This window comes from Mustela erminea, chromosome 11, assembly GCF_009829155.1.
Source record: "Mustela erminea isolate mMusErm1 chromosome 11, mMusErm1.Pri, whole genome shotgun sequence".
NCBI lineage: Eukaryota > Metazoa > Chordata > Mammalia > Carnivora > Mustelidae > Mustela > Mustela erminea.
This window is the reverse complement of record NC_045624.1, coordinates 45,589,211-45,606,993: the sequence shown is the minus strand read 5'-3', so window position 1 is coordinate 45,606,993 and position 17,783 is coordinate 45,589,211. Positions and strand designations below refer to the sequence as shown.

Below are 17,783 nucleotides of genomic sequence, written 5' to 3'. Positions count from 1 at the left end.
GTGATATTATGAATTCTAGTGGAAGTGGAGTAATTCATTATAAACAGGTTTTAACATTGTTTAAAATTCTTAAAAACAAAACTTTAAAAAAGATCCAATATAACTCAGTGTAGTTGGGCATATGCATTTCCTAACCTTTTTATATTGTCAATTAATTAGTAACATAAGTTTATCTGAAGAGCAAGACTAGTAAACGATTTAGGAAGTTCAGATTAGTAAGACTTTCCATGAATAAATAGATGCAGGTCTTGAAAAGGTTAGAATATTAGCTACCATTATTTTTTATTATTTTTTTTCCTTGTTAAAAACAGAAAACATACTACCGTTTTTACTTTTTATTTTATTTTATTTTTTTTATTTAAATTAATTTTTTATTTTTTATAAACATATATTTTTATCCCCAGGGGTACAGGTCTGTGAATCACCAGGTTTACACACTTCACAGCACTACTTTTTATTTTTTTAAAGATTTTTTTATTCATTTATTCATGAGAGACAAAGAGACGGAGGCAGAGGCAAAGGGAGAAGTAGGCTCCCTGCAGAGCGGGAAGCCCAATGTGGGACTCGATCCCAGGACCCCAGGATCATGACCTGAGCTGAAGGCAGATGCTTAACCGACTAAGCCCCCATATTACTGTTTTAAAATCAAAACAGTCAAGTCAGTAGACATACAGCATATAGAATTAAATATTTTTCTTTTCTTGAATTCTCCTATATTTATATGAAAGAATGTAAGTTTCCGGTTCTATGCTCATGGATTGGAAGAAGCAATCTTGTTAAAATGTCCATACTACCCAAAGCAATCTACAGATTTAATGCAATCCCTGTCAAAATACCAATAGCATTTTTCAGAGAACTAGAAAAAATAATCCTGAAATTCGTATGGAACCACAAAAGATCCCAGATTTCAAGTTATACCACACAGCTGTAGTAATCAAAACAGTATGGTACTGGCAATAAGAATATACACATAGATCAATGGAACGGGATAGAGAGTCCAGACATAAACCCATGCTTATATGGTAGATTAATCTATGACACAGGAGGCAAGAATATACAATGGGGAAAAGACAGTCTCTTCAACAAATGATGGTGGGGAAACTGAACAGATACATAAAAAAAAAAAAAGAAAAGAAAAGAAACTGGGCCACTTTCTTATACCATACACAAAAATAAACTCAAAGTAGATGAAAGACCTCCTTTTAGGAAGATGGCGCTGAAAGCTAAGAAGGAAGCCCCTGCCCCTCCCAAAGCCGAAGCATGGTATGCAAATTATACTTTAATAAAAGATAATTAGCTTCTACAAGCCAATCAAAACAGAAGCACCTTTAATTTTAAGGTGTTTTTTAATGCAATCTGTAAATTCCCTCTGGAGGGAGGCAAAGATATACCAATCCATTTGCCTCCAAATTATTTATACCTTTTATTCATTAGGGTTCTCCAGAAAAACAAACCAATGGCATGTGTACATATATAGAGAGACTTATAAGGAATTGGCTTACACTATTATGGAGGCTGGCAAGTCCAAATCTTCAGTGTGGGCCAGAAGGCTTGAGAACCAGGAGAGTGGATGGTGCCGATGAAGCCCAAAGACAGTCTGCTGGTGAATTCCTTCTCACTCAGGAGGCTGGTCTTTTCGTTCTGTTCAGTTCTTCCACTCAATGGGTGAGCCCTACCCACATTTTGGAGGGTAATCCAGATTTAAATGTTAATTTCATCCCCAAACACCCTGTAAAAGAAAAAAATTAATCATCACATAGCCATACATTGAAAGTATCTTATCAAACTGTCAGGGAGGTCAGATAACTGTTAGAAGAGTTTTTGAGATACAGTTCCCTCATACCTTGACATTGCTCATTTGCATGTATTTCTATTGAACTTCCCTATTTCTTTTAGTAGGGAATGAAAGAAGAAAGAGCCTTGACTCAGAACCTTTACAATTTCTTGGGATGTCATGAAGCTCTGACAAGCCAAAAGCAATCATTCCTACTTCCATCTGCACTCCCAAAACACACGTTCAGTCTATTTATACAGTTGCTATCATTTCTTTTTTTTTTTTTTTTTTTTTTTTTTCAGACAGTGCAAACCGTTTATTCTGGTTTCCTCCTGCGGTTCCGGGGTCGTCAGGGCACAGTGAGACACACAGAGCACCACAGCAAGGCACAAAGGTGAGTCCTGCGTCAGGGGACACCAACTGCTGGGTGTCCGAGCACCAGGAGAAGGCCAGGCACGGGCTGGGGGTGTGGGGACCCCCGCGGGATAAGCAGCTCCAGTGTGTATGGATGGGGTGCGCGCAGACCCCGAGTGCGCCCTCCACCCAGTTCGTCAGAACAGCACTTGCAGCCAACATGGGACGGAGACGCCCCAGGGGCACCCATGAGCAGCAGGACAACCTCACAGCTGCACGGCAGCCCCCCTCCTCACGGGTCTCAAAGGGGAACCCCAGGGCAAGCATCCGCTGCCCAGTACGGTGTCCCTCCCCCCATTGCTCTGGGACAGGCCGGGAGCTCCAGCTGCTGCCCCGAGGCCACCCCAGGCCAGCCACCCTCGCAGGCCCTGGGGGATGTGAAGACAGGAAGGAGCAAGGGAACTTCTCAGGACGGGGCTCTCTTCCCAAAGCCACAGTCCCTCCCGCTAGGTGTGGATGCGGTGAGGCTGGTGCCATAGGGACCAGGAACACTGCGATGAGGACAAGTGGCCTTGAGTGTGACTCCAGTGGGGCAGAGTGAGGGCCTGTGGGGATGTGCTGCACAGGAGAGGGGAGAGGCCTGGGCATCCGCTCACCCATACACGTCCCTGCGTAGGACGGGAACCCCAGGGTCAGGAGTAGGGGAGTCAGTGCAACCAAGTGACAGACCCAACGTCCCATGGTGGCAGCCCCTCCACGCATGTGGCCCGCAGGCCTCTAGGCCTCACTCCGGTACCGCAGGCGGGAGAACCGATCCCGGACAGCCTGGTCACTGTCGGGCCCGCCCTCAGCCAGCCGAACCACCCTGCTGCTCTGGACCAGGTCCCGCACCTTGTGCTTGACCACGGAGACCGTGCCAGGCGTGTCTGGGCTTGCCGGGCCCGTCAGCAGGACGCAGGCGGCATGGCGGCTTGGCTCGAACAGGACGGCTTGGAAGGCCATGATGTTGGCAGAGATGTTGGCCAGCTCCAGCAGGACGCCAGGCAGGGTCGGATGGAACATGTACAGGCTGTGCTGGGTGTCTCCGGGCTCTGCCTGGTTGGTGCCCGCCAGTTCGTGGAGGCCCCAGAAGAAGAAGGCGGAGCGGTGGTCTGCGGTTGGCAGGCTGGCGGACTGCGGATCCCCGGGGAGGCTTGGGAGGGCCTGGTTCCACAGGACAGCCCCAGTGCTGAGGTCCAGGAACAGGATCTGTCTGTCCACGCCGGTTCCGTTCTCGACGACCACAGTCAAGGTGTCAGGTTTGTAGTGGCCAAGGATGGGTTTCCTGAAGACCTGGGCTACGCGGAAGGTCCACCTGGGCGTCAGGTCCTGCCCGTCGGCCAGCACACAGGCCTCGGCGCCCACAAGGAGGAGGTCCTCACCAGCCTTCCCTGGAACGTTCATCAGATAGCGGAGGGCTCCGGGGCTGCGCCACACCGGCCCGGGGGTGCTGGCGTTCAGTGCGTCCTCCCAGCGCGGGTCTCTCTTCAGTGGGCTCCCGCTCCCAGTGGCCGTCTCGTGGAGACCCTTCACAGAGCAGCTGCAGAGGGAGCTCGCCGCGCAAGGGAAAAGGATGTAGGGGGCACCGGCCCGGGTGACATGGACGAGGGAGCCTGTGGTCCCGCCCACACCGAGGCTGCCGCGGTGGCCAATCTGGCGTCCGGTGCTGCCTGAGTAGATGTAGCCGCCAACCTCTTTCTCCTCCTGGGTGAGAACCAGCAGGTCTGAGGCCCCGTCCGCATCCACGTCGGGCAGCTGGAGTAAAGAGCTCAGGACGGACGTGTTCCTTCCAAAGCTGCTGGGGTGGCTCCACAAGGTCTCCCCTGTGAACAAGTCCACGGCGACGAAGGAGCCGGGTCTGCCCACAAGGACGCAGGCAGAGGACGTCCGGCCACCCTGCAGCTGGGGGACGGAGCACTGCACAAGGGCTCCATCCTGGGCCGCGGGCCTCTCCCACAGCACGCTGCCGTTGGCCCCGGACACGGCGGCCACAAAGGTACAGGGGGAGGAAAAGCCTTCGTCGGTGCAGGACAAGTTGAAATTGTTGGAGCCGTTGCTGTTTTTGTAAAGAAAGAGAACATCCTGGATCCTGTCCCTGTTGATGTCTTCTGTAGCCAGAAAGTCATAGGTGACTGCTGCATTGTAGTTGACCCTCCACACCCCCTGGGATGCAGGCCGGTCCGGACATGGGATGATGAAGGAGACCACGAACACGACAAAAAGGCAGACAAACAGGGAAAGGAAGAAGGCCACCGTGCGGCAGCGGGACAGGCGGGGCTGCCGAGGCGAGCCTTTCGAGCTCTCCTCCGTCTTCGCCGGGTTCCCCACGTTCGCCGGCAGTTTCTTGTCTTCGTTCTTCAAGGGGTGGATTTCGGCTTCAAGGTCCTTGCTGTCCATCCTCACGTGCACATCCCAGAGCTGCACGCCTGGTCACTGCTGCGCGGCCAGCGCGGGCGGGAAGCTCCCACCGGGCACGTCCGTCGGTGCGCACCGGGGCCGGAGCCGACCCGCGGGGGCTGCAGGGCCGGTGCGGCGGGCGCCCGGGGGGCGCGGTCTCGCTGCGCGGCCGTGTCCCCGCGGGCCGACCGCCCAGGTGCAGAGGAGCGGTGGCGAGCGGAGAGGTGGGGCCCCGCGCGAGCCCCGCCGCGAGCGCGCGCGAGGAGGACGAGGCCGCGCTCACGCACCTGCCGCCGCGCCCTCGGCCCCGCCCACCTCTTTTTTTTTTTTTTTTTAAGACTTTATTTAGGGGCGCCTGGGTGGCTCAGTGGGTTAAAGCCTCTGCTTTCGGCTCAGGTCATGATTCCAGGGTCCTGGGATCGAGACCCACATCGGGATCTTTGCTCAGCAGGGAGCCTGCTTCCTCCTCTCTCTCTGCCTGCCTCTCTGCCTACTTGTACTCTCCGTCTGTCAAATAAATAAATAAAATTAAAAAAAAAAAAGACTTTATTTGACAGAGAGAGAGACAGACAGAGCGCACAAGCAGGCAGAGCGGCAGGCAGAGGGAGAGGGAGAGCCTGATTTAGGGCTCAAACCCAGGACCCTGGCATCATGACCTGCGCTGAAGGCAGATGGTTAACAGACTGAGCCACCCAGGTGCTCCTCAATTAGATACCTTTAGTGTTTAAGTCATGAAGAAAGTTTCAATTGTTTCTTTTTTTCCTCTGTATACATTTCCCTCCCCTTTGATAGAAAATATACCGGTTTGAATTAGATATAAACTATGGTGTTCACAAATGACAAAAAAAAATCTTGTGGCTAATTAATCTCCAAAAATTAACAACCAAAAAAAAAAAAAAAAAGCTATCCGATGGGATTTCTGGGATGCTGGTGCAAGTGGCCAAAACAATTTGGAAAAAAAAAAAAAAAGGAATAAAATCAGAGGATCCACACACTCCAATTTCAGAACTTACTACAAAGCAATGACAGCATGGTTGTGGCATAAAGAAAAACATACAGATCAATAAAATGAGAGTCCAGGAACAAATGCTTGTACTTATAGTTATTTGATTTTCAACAAGGGTACCAAGATAATTCAATGTGGGAAAGAACAGGCTTTTCAGCATATGGTGCTAGAACAATTGGATATCCACATGCAAAAGAATGAAGTTAGACTCTTCTCACATCACATAAATAAAATCACCTCAAAATGGTCAAAGACTTAAATGTAAGGGTGAAAACTCTAACATTCTTAGGAAGAAACATAAGAACAGGTCCTCATTACTTTAGGTTAGACAAAGTCTTCTTAAATGTGACATCAAAAGCACAACTGAAAAGGAAAAGAAATTAGATTTCATCAAAATTAAAACCTTTTGCTTTTCAAGAAAGTGAAAAGAAAATCCAAAGAATGGGAGAAACTACTTGCTAACCATATATCTGACCAACATCGGTAGCCATCAGAGAGGTGCCAAATACAATGAGATACCACTGCATAGCACTAGGATTGTCAAAAAGACAGTAATAAGTGTTGAGGAGGATAGGCAGAAATTGGAACCCTCATACACCGCAGATGGAAATGTAAATGGTGCAGCCACTTTAGAAAACAATTTGGCAGTTCCTCAAAAAAGTTAAACATAGAGTTACCATATGACCCAGCAATTCCACTTCTTGGCATATTCCCAAGAGAAATGGAAACACATGTCTACAGAAAAATGTATATACAAAATTTTCATAGCATCATTATTCATAATAGCCCCAAAGTGGAAACAACCCAAATGCTCATGGACTGATGAATGACTAAACAAAACGTGGTATACTCATACAATGGAGCATTGTTTGGTTATAAAAAGAAAAAAAGTACTGATATGTTTTACAATATGGATGAACTCTGAAAACATTATGTTGAGTGAAAGATGCCAGTCATATAGCACATATTGCATGATTCCATTTATAGGAAATGTCCAGATTAGGGAAATCTATATATATAGAGAAAGTAGATCAGTGGTTGCCTAGGACTTGGGGTGGGGGTGGGGGGTACAGCTGTTGTGGGGAAAGACAGGAATGACTGCTAATGAGTATAGGGTTTCTTTTGGGGGTGATAAATATCTTCTAAAAGTGTGGGGCTGGCTACACAGCTCTGGCTATACTAAAACCTACTCAATTTTATGCTTTAAATGAATGAAGTTCATGATATGTGAATTACCTCTCAATAAAGCTGCTTAAAAAGATTTCTACAAATACATGGGGAGCCTGGGTGGCTCAGTCAGTTAAATGTCCAACTTAGGACCAAGCTCAGGTCTTTTTTTCGCCCCCCTTAGCTCAGGTCTTGATCTCAGGGTTGAGAGTTCAAGCCCCATGTTGGGCTCTACTCTAGGAGTGGAGATTGCTTAAAAAAAAAATTCCTTTTTTTTTTTTTTTAAATTTCCACAAATACAAAGGAAATATACTTATTAACAGACGGCTTAAAGAAGAAAATATTTCCTTCCTTTGCAAGGAGGAGCAAGGCTTTTTAAATTTATAGATATAGAACTGGCAAAACTAAATACAGAGCACAAGACAAAGAACACAAAGGATCCTATTAATAGTCAGACAATACAATAAGTCAATTGTATTGAATATGACATAACTGAATTTTCAACTTCATAGTTGAGGGTGGCAAGTGCTTGATTAAACCATTGTCTTGTGACCTCAAGACATACATACCGGTTTCCCAAATAGAATCTTCAAGAAAAACAGGAACAAAAAAGGACAAAGAGACACCAGGCTCCCAGTCCTTTGCCACTTGACAGAGATCAGATAATCAAGGTTTAACCACCAGCTTTTCTTCAACAACGACAACAAAAAAACAGCTGCTGTGGAGCCAGAATTGTTCAGAAACTGGGTTAAGCATGCAAGAGTCACAAATCTTAATGGCCACCCAAAAAGGCCCACCAGAGGGGCTCAGGGGAGACAATTCAGCATCAATTCAAGGTGTCCAGAAGAAATGCCACATAAAGGCTCCAGTGGAGAACAAAGGTGGGCTGATATCGATGGAGATTCCAGAAGTAACTATCAAGGCATAATTGAGAGACATTTCTCACAGTGAATATTTACTCATACATGCGGGAGACCAATCAAGCCCAGACCATCATGGAACAAAGGCAGGGCAGGGTGTATCAAAGCAACCCCCACACAGGAGGGGATATCGTTAGACTTCCCTTTTGCCTTTCCGCAAGCTGACTGCCCGAAGACTTACCAAGGAGAGCTGTTTGCACCTCAGGAGCAGAAGGGATTTTCAGTGATTTACAGATTTTTCAGAGACGCCTTGTGATTTCGGCTATGGCATGCACATGGTGTGCTCTCCTCTGTAATGGCCACTGGTACGCTTCCCTGGGCATGTCCATCGCAAGCCCGGACTGAATCTCTCAATTATTATTATTGTTTTTAAGATTTCATTTAATTTTATTTGACAGAGAGAGCTAGAGAGCACAAGCAGGGGGAGCAGCAGGGAGACAGGGAGAAGCAGACTTCCTGCTGACCTGGGAGCCTGACGCAGGGCTCAATCCCAGGACCCCGAGATCATGACCCGAGGTGAAGGCAGGCCCTGTTAACCAACTGAGACACCCAGGCGCCCCAGGACTGAACCTCTCAATTCCTTACCATGAATCCGGGTGTCTAAGCTAAAAGCCTAGCATCCCCAATTTACTATTTTATTCTCTCTAATGTGGGAAACAAAGGCAGCAGGAAATGTAGGAAATGTCCTTATAACCTGCAGTGCATGGACAAGTACTTGAAACAGGCAGAGTATAGTGTCCCTCCAGGAAGCTCCTAATGGTCTTAGTGTTAATTCCTTGCTAGAAGGGAAAACAACCTTAGCTTGACAACAACGAGGCCTGCAGGATGCCAACCGTCTTCTTTAGCATATCAAAGTCCTTTTTAAAAACTCCCTTTTTCCTTACCTCCCCCAACTCCCCCCAAGTATATAATCAGCCATTCCTCAAAACCCCAGTGCAGCTCTTCTGCCCACATACTGTCCCAAAGCTTTCATAAAATCACCTCTTTGCACCAAAGGGGTCGCAAGAATTCTTTCTTGGCTGAGGGCTCTGGACTCACCAACATTCCAAAACTGTATCTTCTTCCCAAGTCCCACTAATTCTGCTTTCTTAATACCTCTTAAACCCAATCTCCCTTTCTACCCTCATCATTTGTTCTAGTTCAGGTCTTTAAAATGTGCAGGCTCAATCTCTCTCTCTCTCTCTTTTAAGATTTTATTTATTTATTTGACAAGTAGGCAGAGAAGCAGGCAGAGAGAGAGGAGGAAGCAGGCTCCCTGCTAAGCAGAGAGCCCGATATGGGGCTCGATCCCAGGACCCTGGGATTATGACCCGAGCCGAAGGCAGAGGCTTTAACCCACTGAGCCACCCAGGCGCCCCCCTCTCTCTCTTTTTTAAAATTGTGTTTATTTGAGAGAGAGAGTAAGAGGGTGAGGGAGAACATGAGTGGGGGGAGGGGCAGTGGGAGAGGCCGATTTCCTGTTGAGCAGGGAGCCTGATACGGGGCTCGATTGCCTGACTCCAGGATCATAACCTGAGCCGAAGGCAGACGCCCAACTGACTGAGCCACCCAGGGACCCCACAGTCTGCAGTCTCTTAACGGGGCATCCGCAGCCATCTGCCACACAGATACCAAAATTCTAACAGAACACAGATGTTTGACATTTCTCTGCTTAGCAGTCTGCCTAGACTCCCATGTTGACACCAGAATGAAATTCAAATGCCTTATAAAAATGGCTAACAAGGGACACCTGGGTGGCTCAGTCAGTTAAGCATCTGCCCTGGACTCAGGTCGCCATCACACGGTCGCTGGGCTCCCTGCTCAGCAGGGAAGCCTGCTTCTCCCTCTGCTTGCCACTTCCCCTGTTTGTGCTCTCTCTCTGACAAATAAATAAAAATCTCAAAAAAAAAAAAAAAATGGCAAACAAGACCCTTCCCAGTGTGGTCCCTGTGGATGTGAGCAGCTCCATCTCCACCAGCCCTCATCCACCCATCCGCCGTCGCCAGATGCTGGCTACGCCGCATTCCCAAACCTCTCCCACCACCTGAAGGTCTTACTCCTTTTCTGCATGGAAAATTTCTACTCACCCTTCAAACAGTTAAATCTTCTGTGAGACCTAATTTACCTGTCAAAGCAAGTCACTTCTATATTTGTGTTCCCAAGCTACTTTATTCCATTCTTTTGTTTGGCACTTACTACATTGTCTTTAATTAGTTGGCTGCTTTTCTCACACCCTGAGGCCAGTGGGCAGTGGCTGTCCTGTCTTGGCGTCCTCCAGCACCTATCTTCTGCTTTGGCAGGAAAAAGCGTCTCAGTACATACTGGAAGCGTCTCAGTACATACTGGGAGAAGGAATGTGTCATCCATCACAGAGACACGGACCAGCCGGTGATTTTGCAAGCCTGCACAGCACCGCAGGTGGTGAAGACAGCTTATATTCTGGGGGACGTTAAGAGAAGTAAACATGGGGCACCTGGGTGGCTCAGTGGGTTAAAGCCTCTGCCTTTGGCTCAGGTCATGGTCCCGGGGTTCTGGGATCGAGCCCCCCATTGGGCTCTCTGCTCGGTGGGAGCCTGCTTTTCCCTCTCTCTCTCTGCCTGCTTCTCTGCCTACCTGTGATCTCTGTCTGTCAAATAAATGAATAAAATAAAATAAAAGAGAAGTAAACATGAATACAGCAAACCATACAGTAATCCAGAAGCCATATGAGAATCATAAACCAAATATTAGGGGTTTAAGTGCCTGAGAATGATTCTCAGAGACACCTCTGAAGATTTCTAATTAGAGCGTGGGCCTAGCCGATGGTGGGAGAGGGGCGGCAAAGAGGCTATTTATAAATTTGATGCTAGGACAGATTGATTGAGTGACATCAGTTTCTTTTCCTTTTTTAATGTAGATTTTTCTTTTTCTTTTTTAAGGATTTTATTTATTTATTTGACACAGAGAGAGCAAAAGCAGGGGAGAGCGGGAGAGGGAGATGCTCCCTCGCTGAGCAAGGAGCCTGGTATGGGACTCCATCTCAGGACTCTGGGATCCTGACCTGAGCTGAACAGGCAATTGCTTAATACACTGAGTCACCCAGGTGCCGCTTGATGTCACTTTCAAGGGCAAACTGAAATAACAAGTCAGGGGTACTAGGGATTTTATCAAAGGGTTGCGCTCTCTGAGAATTCCCTTATCTGCTACGCACAGGGGAACTGGAGTGCTTCCTTCTGTTGTCAAGTTGACCTTCCTCTTACAGATTTGGGAAAGGGTTCTCACGTAACTCCTGAGCCAGTTCACACTGTGGAGGGGGTTTTCCCTGTGGTTACCTGCCACTCCTTGCTTATGGCCTCGGTAGTGGCCTCACCTGGAGCTTGTGGCCCCCTGACCCCCTTGATCTGATATGGCCATTGCCACACTGGCCTGAGCAGAGGGGAAGCAAAGAAAGCTGCACTTGCTATGGTTGCCCAGCCTTTCGGATTCCTGCGATCCACCATCACTAGACTGTCGGGCCGAGACACTTCAAGGTTTGGCAGCGAGAGACTGATTATACAAATGGACAATGACCAGACCACATATACCAAGAGACCTCTAACCTACACCCTGCAGCAACCAGCCCAGGGAGTCAATCTACTCTCTATGTCTTTGTAGAAGTCAGACCTCTCTCTCCAACAACCAGTCCTGGAAGTTAAGCGATAACCCTTGGAACAATCAGGTCCAAAGGGTCCGCACTTTATTAATAACTGACAGCCTCCCTAATTCTTGCCCCTCATTTTTCCATAGAAAGCAAATATACATTCCTGACCACTCACAAAAAATACCCTACTTCTAGTTAGCGGCCCACAGCTCGCATGTGCCAACAGCCTCCAGCTGGGGCGGCCAAAGCCCTTCCCTCGTTCTGTGATAAAGCTTTCCCACTTCTCTGCCTGCCTTTGAGTCTCTGCCAAAATGTGTTATAGAGGCTGACTCCTTTGCTGTAGTAAGCCCTGAATAAATGATCTCATTTGGTTGGTCTCTGTCGATTTTCACAGCAGAAAAAAGTGTCTGAAAACTAGATGTTAACTATTATTCCTCGAATCAAGAGAGGAAAATGAGGTGCGCCTGGGTGGCTCAGTCGGTTCAACATCTGCTTTTGGGTCATGTCATGATCTCAGGGTCCTGGGACTGAGCCCCACTTCTGGCTCCCTGCTCAGCAGGGAGCCTGCTTCTCCCTCTCGCTCTGATGCTACCCCTGCTTGTGCTCTGTCAAATAAGTAAATAAAAATGTTTTTTTAAAATTATTTTTGAGCAAGACCAGGGTTCTTCTTGAAAGCCATAGCTCTTGGTTTTTTTTGTTTTTTGTTTTTTTTTTTAAGATTGATTTATTCATTTATTTGACAGATCGAGATCGCAAGTAGGCAGAGAGGCAGGCAGAGAGAGAGGAGGAAGCAGGCTCCCTGCCGAGCAGAGAGCCCGATGTGGGGCTCCATCCCAGGACCCTGGGATCATGACCTGAACCGAAGGCAGAGGCTTTAACCCACTGAGCCACCCAGGTGCCCCAAATAAAAATGTTTTAAAAATAAAAATAAGTAAATTTTAAAAAGGGGAAAAATGTCAAATGCTGTATAAGAGTCCTCTCATGGGCATAGTGGGCTCTAGCCTCACTTTGGGTTTCTCAGATTGAACCCTCCTCTTCGGTTCTGTAGGCCACCCAGGGAAGCATTCACAGCCCGGTGTTGCTCTGAACATCCCAGTGGAACACAGGAAACCACAGCAATTCGTTTCCCTGGGGGTGAGTTTAGTTTAGAATCCGGTCACCAAAGAGCTCCAACAGAAGAGCCCAGGGTAGGCTTGCTCCCCATCTCTCAGACCCTTCGAGCTCTCTTCCCTGTGATGTGGGAGCAAAAGACTAGCTAAGGACAGAACAGAAGCTGACACCCTACCCCCACCCCACCTTGTGACATCTGTGACATTCCTCAGGAACTGCTGGCTGCCCTACAGGAAGAGCAAATGGTTCACTAATAGAGATCACAGTCCCGCAGGACAGGAATCTCCCTCAGTTTACAAATGTCCTAGTGATTTACAATAGGCTAACTTCCAGAAACCCGTAACTCAGTTCCTAAAGCCCTAACATTGGCCTCCCCTCCATAAAATTGAGGGAGGCTGAGGTGGAAGGAAATGTAAATCAAGTTGAATTTCTTCTAAACCTAAAGCTCATTGACAAGGATGTGTGATAGCAGGAATGTGACATTCCACCAGGAAAATCCCAACTGTCCTCATGTTAGTACCTCATTAGAGAAAACAAACAAACAAAACACAGTTTGGCTGGACAATAACCAGGCTTCCAGTATCCTGACAGTCTTCTTTATCATATGACAGCCCTTCTGATCACCCCCTTTGTCCTCACCTCCCCAACTCCTGAGTATATAACCAGCCACTCCTTGGGATCATAAGGCAGCAGCTCTTTCTGGCCATGAGGTCCTGTCCCCATGCTTTAATAAACCACCATTTTGCACCAAAGACATCTCAAGAATTCTTTCTTGGTCATCAGCTCTGGACCTCACCCCACCGAACCTCACTTATATTCTAAAACTTACTCACCTGGGGCCAGGTGACCTCACGGTGCCTCCTTTCCCCTGGGATCCTCCAGTCTGGCTGTGGGTGACTCTTGGCCAGAAGCCCTCATACGCAGCTTACAGGTTACGTACTGCTCAGAGACAGTCCAGTGGGGAATCCACGTCAGCAAAGAACACTTTCATACAGCAGTATGTGTGGAAATGACACGTGCTTCCTTCTACCTTACTACGCAGAGAAGTTTTACTCCCACTTTTCTCTTCCTCCTCTATTGAGCCCTGCCCCAGGTGGTCCCATCCATTTTGGAGTCCTTGTTGGCTTGCTTCTGGACAGCTGAGTCCCTCACTCTGGACATCCTCACTGACCACATGGTGAATTAGCAGGAGTCTGTGTTGTTTATCTTTTCCAGTGAGTTCAGATTCTTCGGCCCAGTGGGGTCTTTCCACCAGGCCAGATTAAGAAGGAAGATAGTAAGATTTGCTTTCCCAGTATCCTGAGCGAGCCCAGGGGCTGGAGCAGGAGGAAGACTGAGGTGTTTTTCTCATCTGTGTGTGTGAACTCCTTTCACATTACAATACTGAGACTCTATGCCAACTGAACAATTACCCCATTTTCCCCTCTCCCCAGCCCCTGGCTACCACTCTTCTATTTTGTCCCTAGGCATTTGGTGATGCTAAGTCTCTCATGTAAGTGGAGTCAAAGAGTATTTGTCCTTCTGTGGCTGGTTTATGTCACTTAGCGCCATGTCCTCAAGGCTCATCCATGCTGTAGTGTGTGTCAGACTCTCCTTCCTTTTCAAGGCTGAGTAGTACTCCATTTATGCACATATCACGCTCTGCTTATCCATTTGCTTGTCAGTGAACACTTAGGCTGTTTCTGTCTTTTCGCTACTGTGCATATGCTCTGAAATATGGATGTTGCTTTTCTCTATTCCCTTGTTTTTGATTCCGCTCTGGCCAGAGATACTGACAATGTCCCAAGTAGTATTATTAGGATGAAATTAATAAATGCTTAGTTTTTAAACTGAATTATTTATTTTACTTCTGAAATCCACTTTGAAAAAAAGGTCTGATGACAACTGAGCCCCGAGTTTATGCCAAAGCAACAGATCTTGATAGAAAACAGAATAGAGCTCCTTGGCTCTGGCTATACTGGGGAGATTCGAAGAAGTACCCAGTTCTACACCCCTGAGAGTCAGAAATAATTGGTGTGGGCTTTCTGGAATCTCCCAAGAGCTTTTAAATAGCACCAATGCCCAGGCTGCCCCCGAGACCCATTAAATTAGAACTTCTGGGGGTAGGACCAGACACCAATGTATTTTAAAAGTTCCCCAGGTAAGTTTCCTGCTCACTGGGACTGCCAACCACTGGCAGAGCCCACACCTCCATACCCAGAGGGACTAAAGATGGGCCACCTGAACTAGGATGGAGCAGAAAGAAGGCTGGGGCACAAGTTCATATAAAGGGTGGGAACTTCAGTGGGGTCCAGGTGGAGGGGGGCCATTCCCCCGAACCTGTTTACATCTCTATTAATGGTCCCTTCATTAAACTCTCCTCAGTTACCTTGTTTGAGTGAGTCAACTCTTCCAGCCAGATCCTCACTTAATGTAGTGTCCTCAGCTAGATGAGCTTGCTAGGTTAAGTACCTGGTTGCAAAAATCAGAGATGGTCATTTTGCCATGAGCAGATGCTGTAAGGCTACATCTGAACAAGACCTTTTTGAGACTGGCTTATGTCACTTAGCATGTGTCCTTAAGGCTCATCCTCATAATAGCAAGTGACAGGATTCCCTCCCCCACCTTTTTTTAAAGATTTTATTTATTACCTGAGAGAGAGCAAGAGAGAGAGTGAGAGAGAGCATGAGCAGTGAGGAGAGGGAGAAGCTGGCCCTCTGCTAAGTAAGGAGCCTGACGCAGGGCTCGATCTCAGGATCCCAGGATCATGATTGGAGCTGAAGGCAGACGCTCAACTGACTGAGCCACACAGGTGACCCTGTATTCACATGTTTTAAATGTGAAATTTAGGGCGCCTGGGTGGCTCAGTGGGTTAAGCCGCTGCCTTCGGCTCAGGTCATGATCTCAGGGTCCTGGGATCGAGTCCCGCATGGGGCTCTCTGCTCAGGAGGGAGCCTGCTTCCTCCTCTCTCTCTCTGCCTGCCTCTCTGCCTACTTGTAATCTCTCTCTGTCAAATAAATAAATAAAATCTTTAAAAAAAAATGTGAAATTTAAATTCAGTGAAATGAAAAAAATCTTAAGTGAATATCCGTTACGTTTTGACCAATGTATAACCCCAAATCACCCCCAAATGTTCCGGCATTTCTTCCTAGCAAATCTTCACCCTCACCCTTCCTCCCAGAGACAATGACCATTCTTCTGATTTTCTGCCATTGATTAAATTTGCTTCTTCCAGAACTGTATTTAAACCCAATAATCTTTAAGTGTTTTCTTTCATTAGATGTGTGGCAGTCTGGAAAGCAAAAAAAATGTAAAATGCTAAATGAGGAGACTCTGCTAATTGATTATCAATCAGAAATTCAATTGGAAAGGAAAGACCCAGGGGCTCCTCATTCTAGATCTAATTTAAATCAATAGGAAATCTTACTAGGTCATCCAAGTTCAATTTAAACACAACTTTTTGGCAAAATCTTCTTTAAGAATGTTAGTTTCCCCTTCATGTATCAACTCAATGACTCACATAATTATCCAGAGACAATAATTTTCAAACTGTGCTCTTTGGAGCCCCTAGGACTTCCAAATTTAAATCAAATCTTTGCAGGGACCCAAGGGAATCTTCAGAAACCTAGGATGGGGTTTAAAGCTAAATAAGTTTAAAAGCCATTCTCCTAAATCATTGAATTTTAATAATGCAAAAGAACTTAAAAATTGTATCATAACATGCTTTTACTATTCAGTTAAGGAAAATGAGAGCCAGGGGCATTAAGTACCCAAAGCTACCAAGCTTTTATAGGCAGAGCCAAACTCAGAACCAGGAGGGGGGGTCCCCTTATTGTTACCCAGCACCCCTTCACAAGGACTCTATCTTTAGTTGGGTCTGCGGGTCTAAAGGAGAAAAGGATGAAAGTCTGCCTGACCAGCATCATCACTCACTTACCTAAAGCTAATAATTCAGATAATTCCTAACAGTAGTGCATGTGATGTTGCCAACATTAGAGAACCCCATGATTTGAGGGACCCTCTGAGGGGTTGCCAGCCATGATTTTGAACCTCTTCTTTGGGTATATATCATTTGCAGAAGCTGATGAAAGCTCTTGATTTTCTTCCCAGGGAAAAAACATACATTTTCAGACAAATTCCATTTTGCCTAATATTTTGGGGGTTCTGTAGAACCTGAACCTGAACCTGAGGTTCTGTGCTTGTGTCCTACAATATATCTAACCCCACAGACATCCTTCATGGGACTTTTCATCTGTCTTTGACAGAAGACCCAGGAAACCAAAACTTTTTTGGTTTTGATGTACATCTCTTTATATTTTAAACGTATTTTGCCTAATGAAAGGAGATGTAAAACAATGATCATAACCCTCTAGGTCATGTTCAAAAAGGGACTCCCAAGGACAAATGAGTCAGGTCATCAATATACACCAGCCCCAGGGCAGGAGGGCGTTCTGCTCTCATTAGTACCGCAGTGATTGAGAGCTTCTCATCCCAGGCAGGGGGGATATGGATGAACCCAACACATGGCACACTCTTTGGCCTTGTTTAGTTTTTAAAGTAGTCTCTATACCTAACATGGGGCCCAAACTCACAACCCCTAGATCACAGCTCTACCAGCTGTGCCATCCAGGCGCCTCCAGATGGCACGTCTGACCCCTTACTCTGTACCAGTCCGCTAACTCCTGACAATGACCTAGTAGTAGATCTACTAAGTACTTAAGGTGTGTGAATATCAGAGGTAATTTCATTATAATAAAGCATCGAAGAAAACATTCTTTATGATTATAGGAAAATACACATAATCTGAGTTTATTCATCTCCTGTCAGGATATGGGGAGGGCAAGGGCATGACATTAGCAATTACAACTCTTGTCCTTACCCCCTAATGCAAGACTTCCAACTTCTTGCAAAGTTCTCTCCAAATAACTTCTCCTCTCAGGGAGAACTCCCTGAGAGTTCTCTCAGGGCTGGTCTTGTGGGACACGGTGTCCTATACCACTGATTCCACCAGGTGGCAGCACTATATTGGGCTTCATGGTGCCCTCCTCCCCAGAGTGTGCCAAACAATTCTTTCCTGTCCTTTCCTCTGCTAAAGAGTCCCAAAGAGACCAAGATTTTCTGGTTTGTTTTGTTTTTCTTTTTAGACAGTACCGCTAGTTCAGCCCTGGTCTCTCCACAGGAATTGGGCATTAGTCCCCCGCAAGTCAGATCTGAGGGGCAGCCATGAGCTGTTCAGAAGTGCCTTGCCCCTCTGATGACAAAGCCTTAGCTGCTGGGTCCTTCTGGTCCCTGGGCTGTTTGAGAGCTTGAGAAGAAGACAAGATGAGTCTGGAATTAGTTCTACCTCTGCCAATTCCTAGCCATAGGATTTTGAGCAGATTAATCTCAAAACCTGTTTCATCAGTAAAATGACGACGATGATGGTACCCACTTCATAG

The 17,783-nt window shown here is 46.9% G+C and overlaps 1 protein-coding gene and 1 long non-coding RNA gene across 2 annotated transcripts in view; both read right to left on the bottom strand.

The window, feature by feature from the left end:
• Positions 1-2,049: 2,049 nt before the first annotated feature.
• On the bottom strand, positions 2,050-4,872 carry LOC116568578 (protein FAM234A-like). The gene has a single exon (XM_032304055.1). It carries the CDS (start codon positions 4,562-4,564, stop codon positions 2,906-2,908), a length of 1,659 nt encoding a protein of 552 aa, XP_032159946.1. The 5' UTR covers positions 4,565-4,872; the 3' UTR covers positions 2,050-2,905.
• A 4,785-nt stretch (positions 4,873-9,657) lies between these two features.
• LOC116568580 overlaps positions 9,658-17,783 on the bottom strand; it is a 29,073-nt gene continuing 20,947 nt past the window's right edge. Inside the window, exon 5 of the long non-coding RNA XR_004276687.1 lies at positions 9,658-9,668. This is a non-coding gene — a long non-coding RNA (uncharacterized LOC116568580). The remainder of the gene's footprint in view (positions 9,669-17,783) is intronic.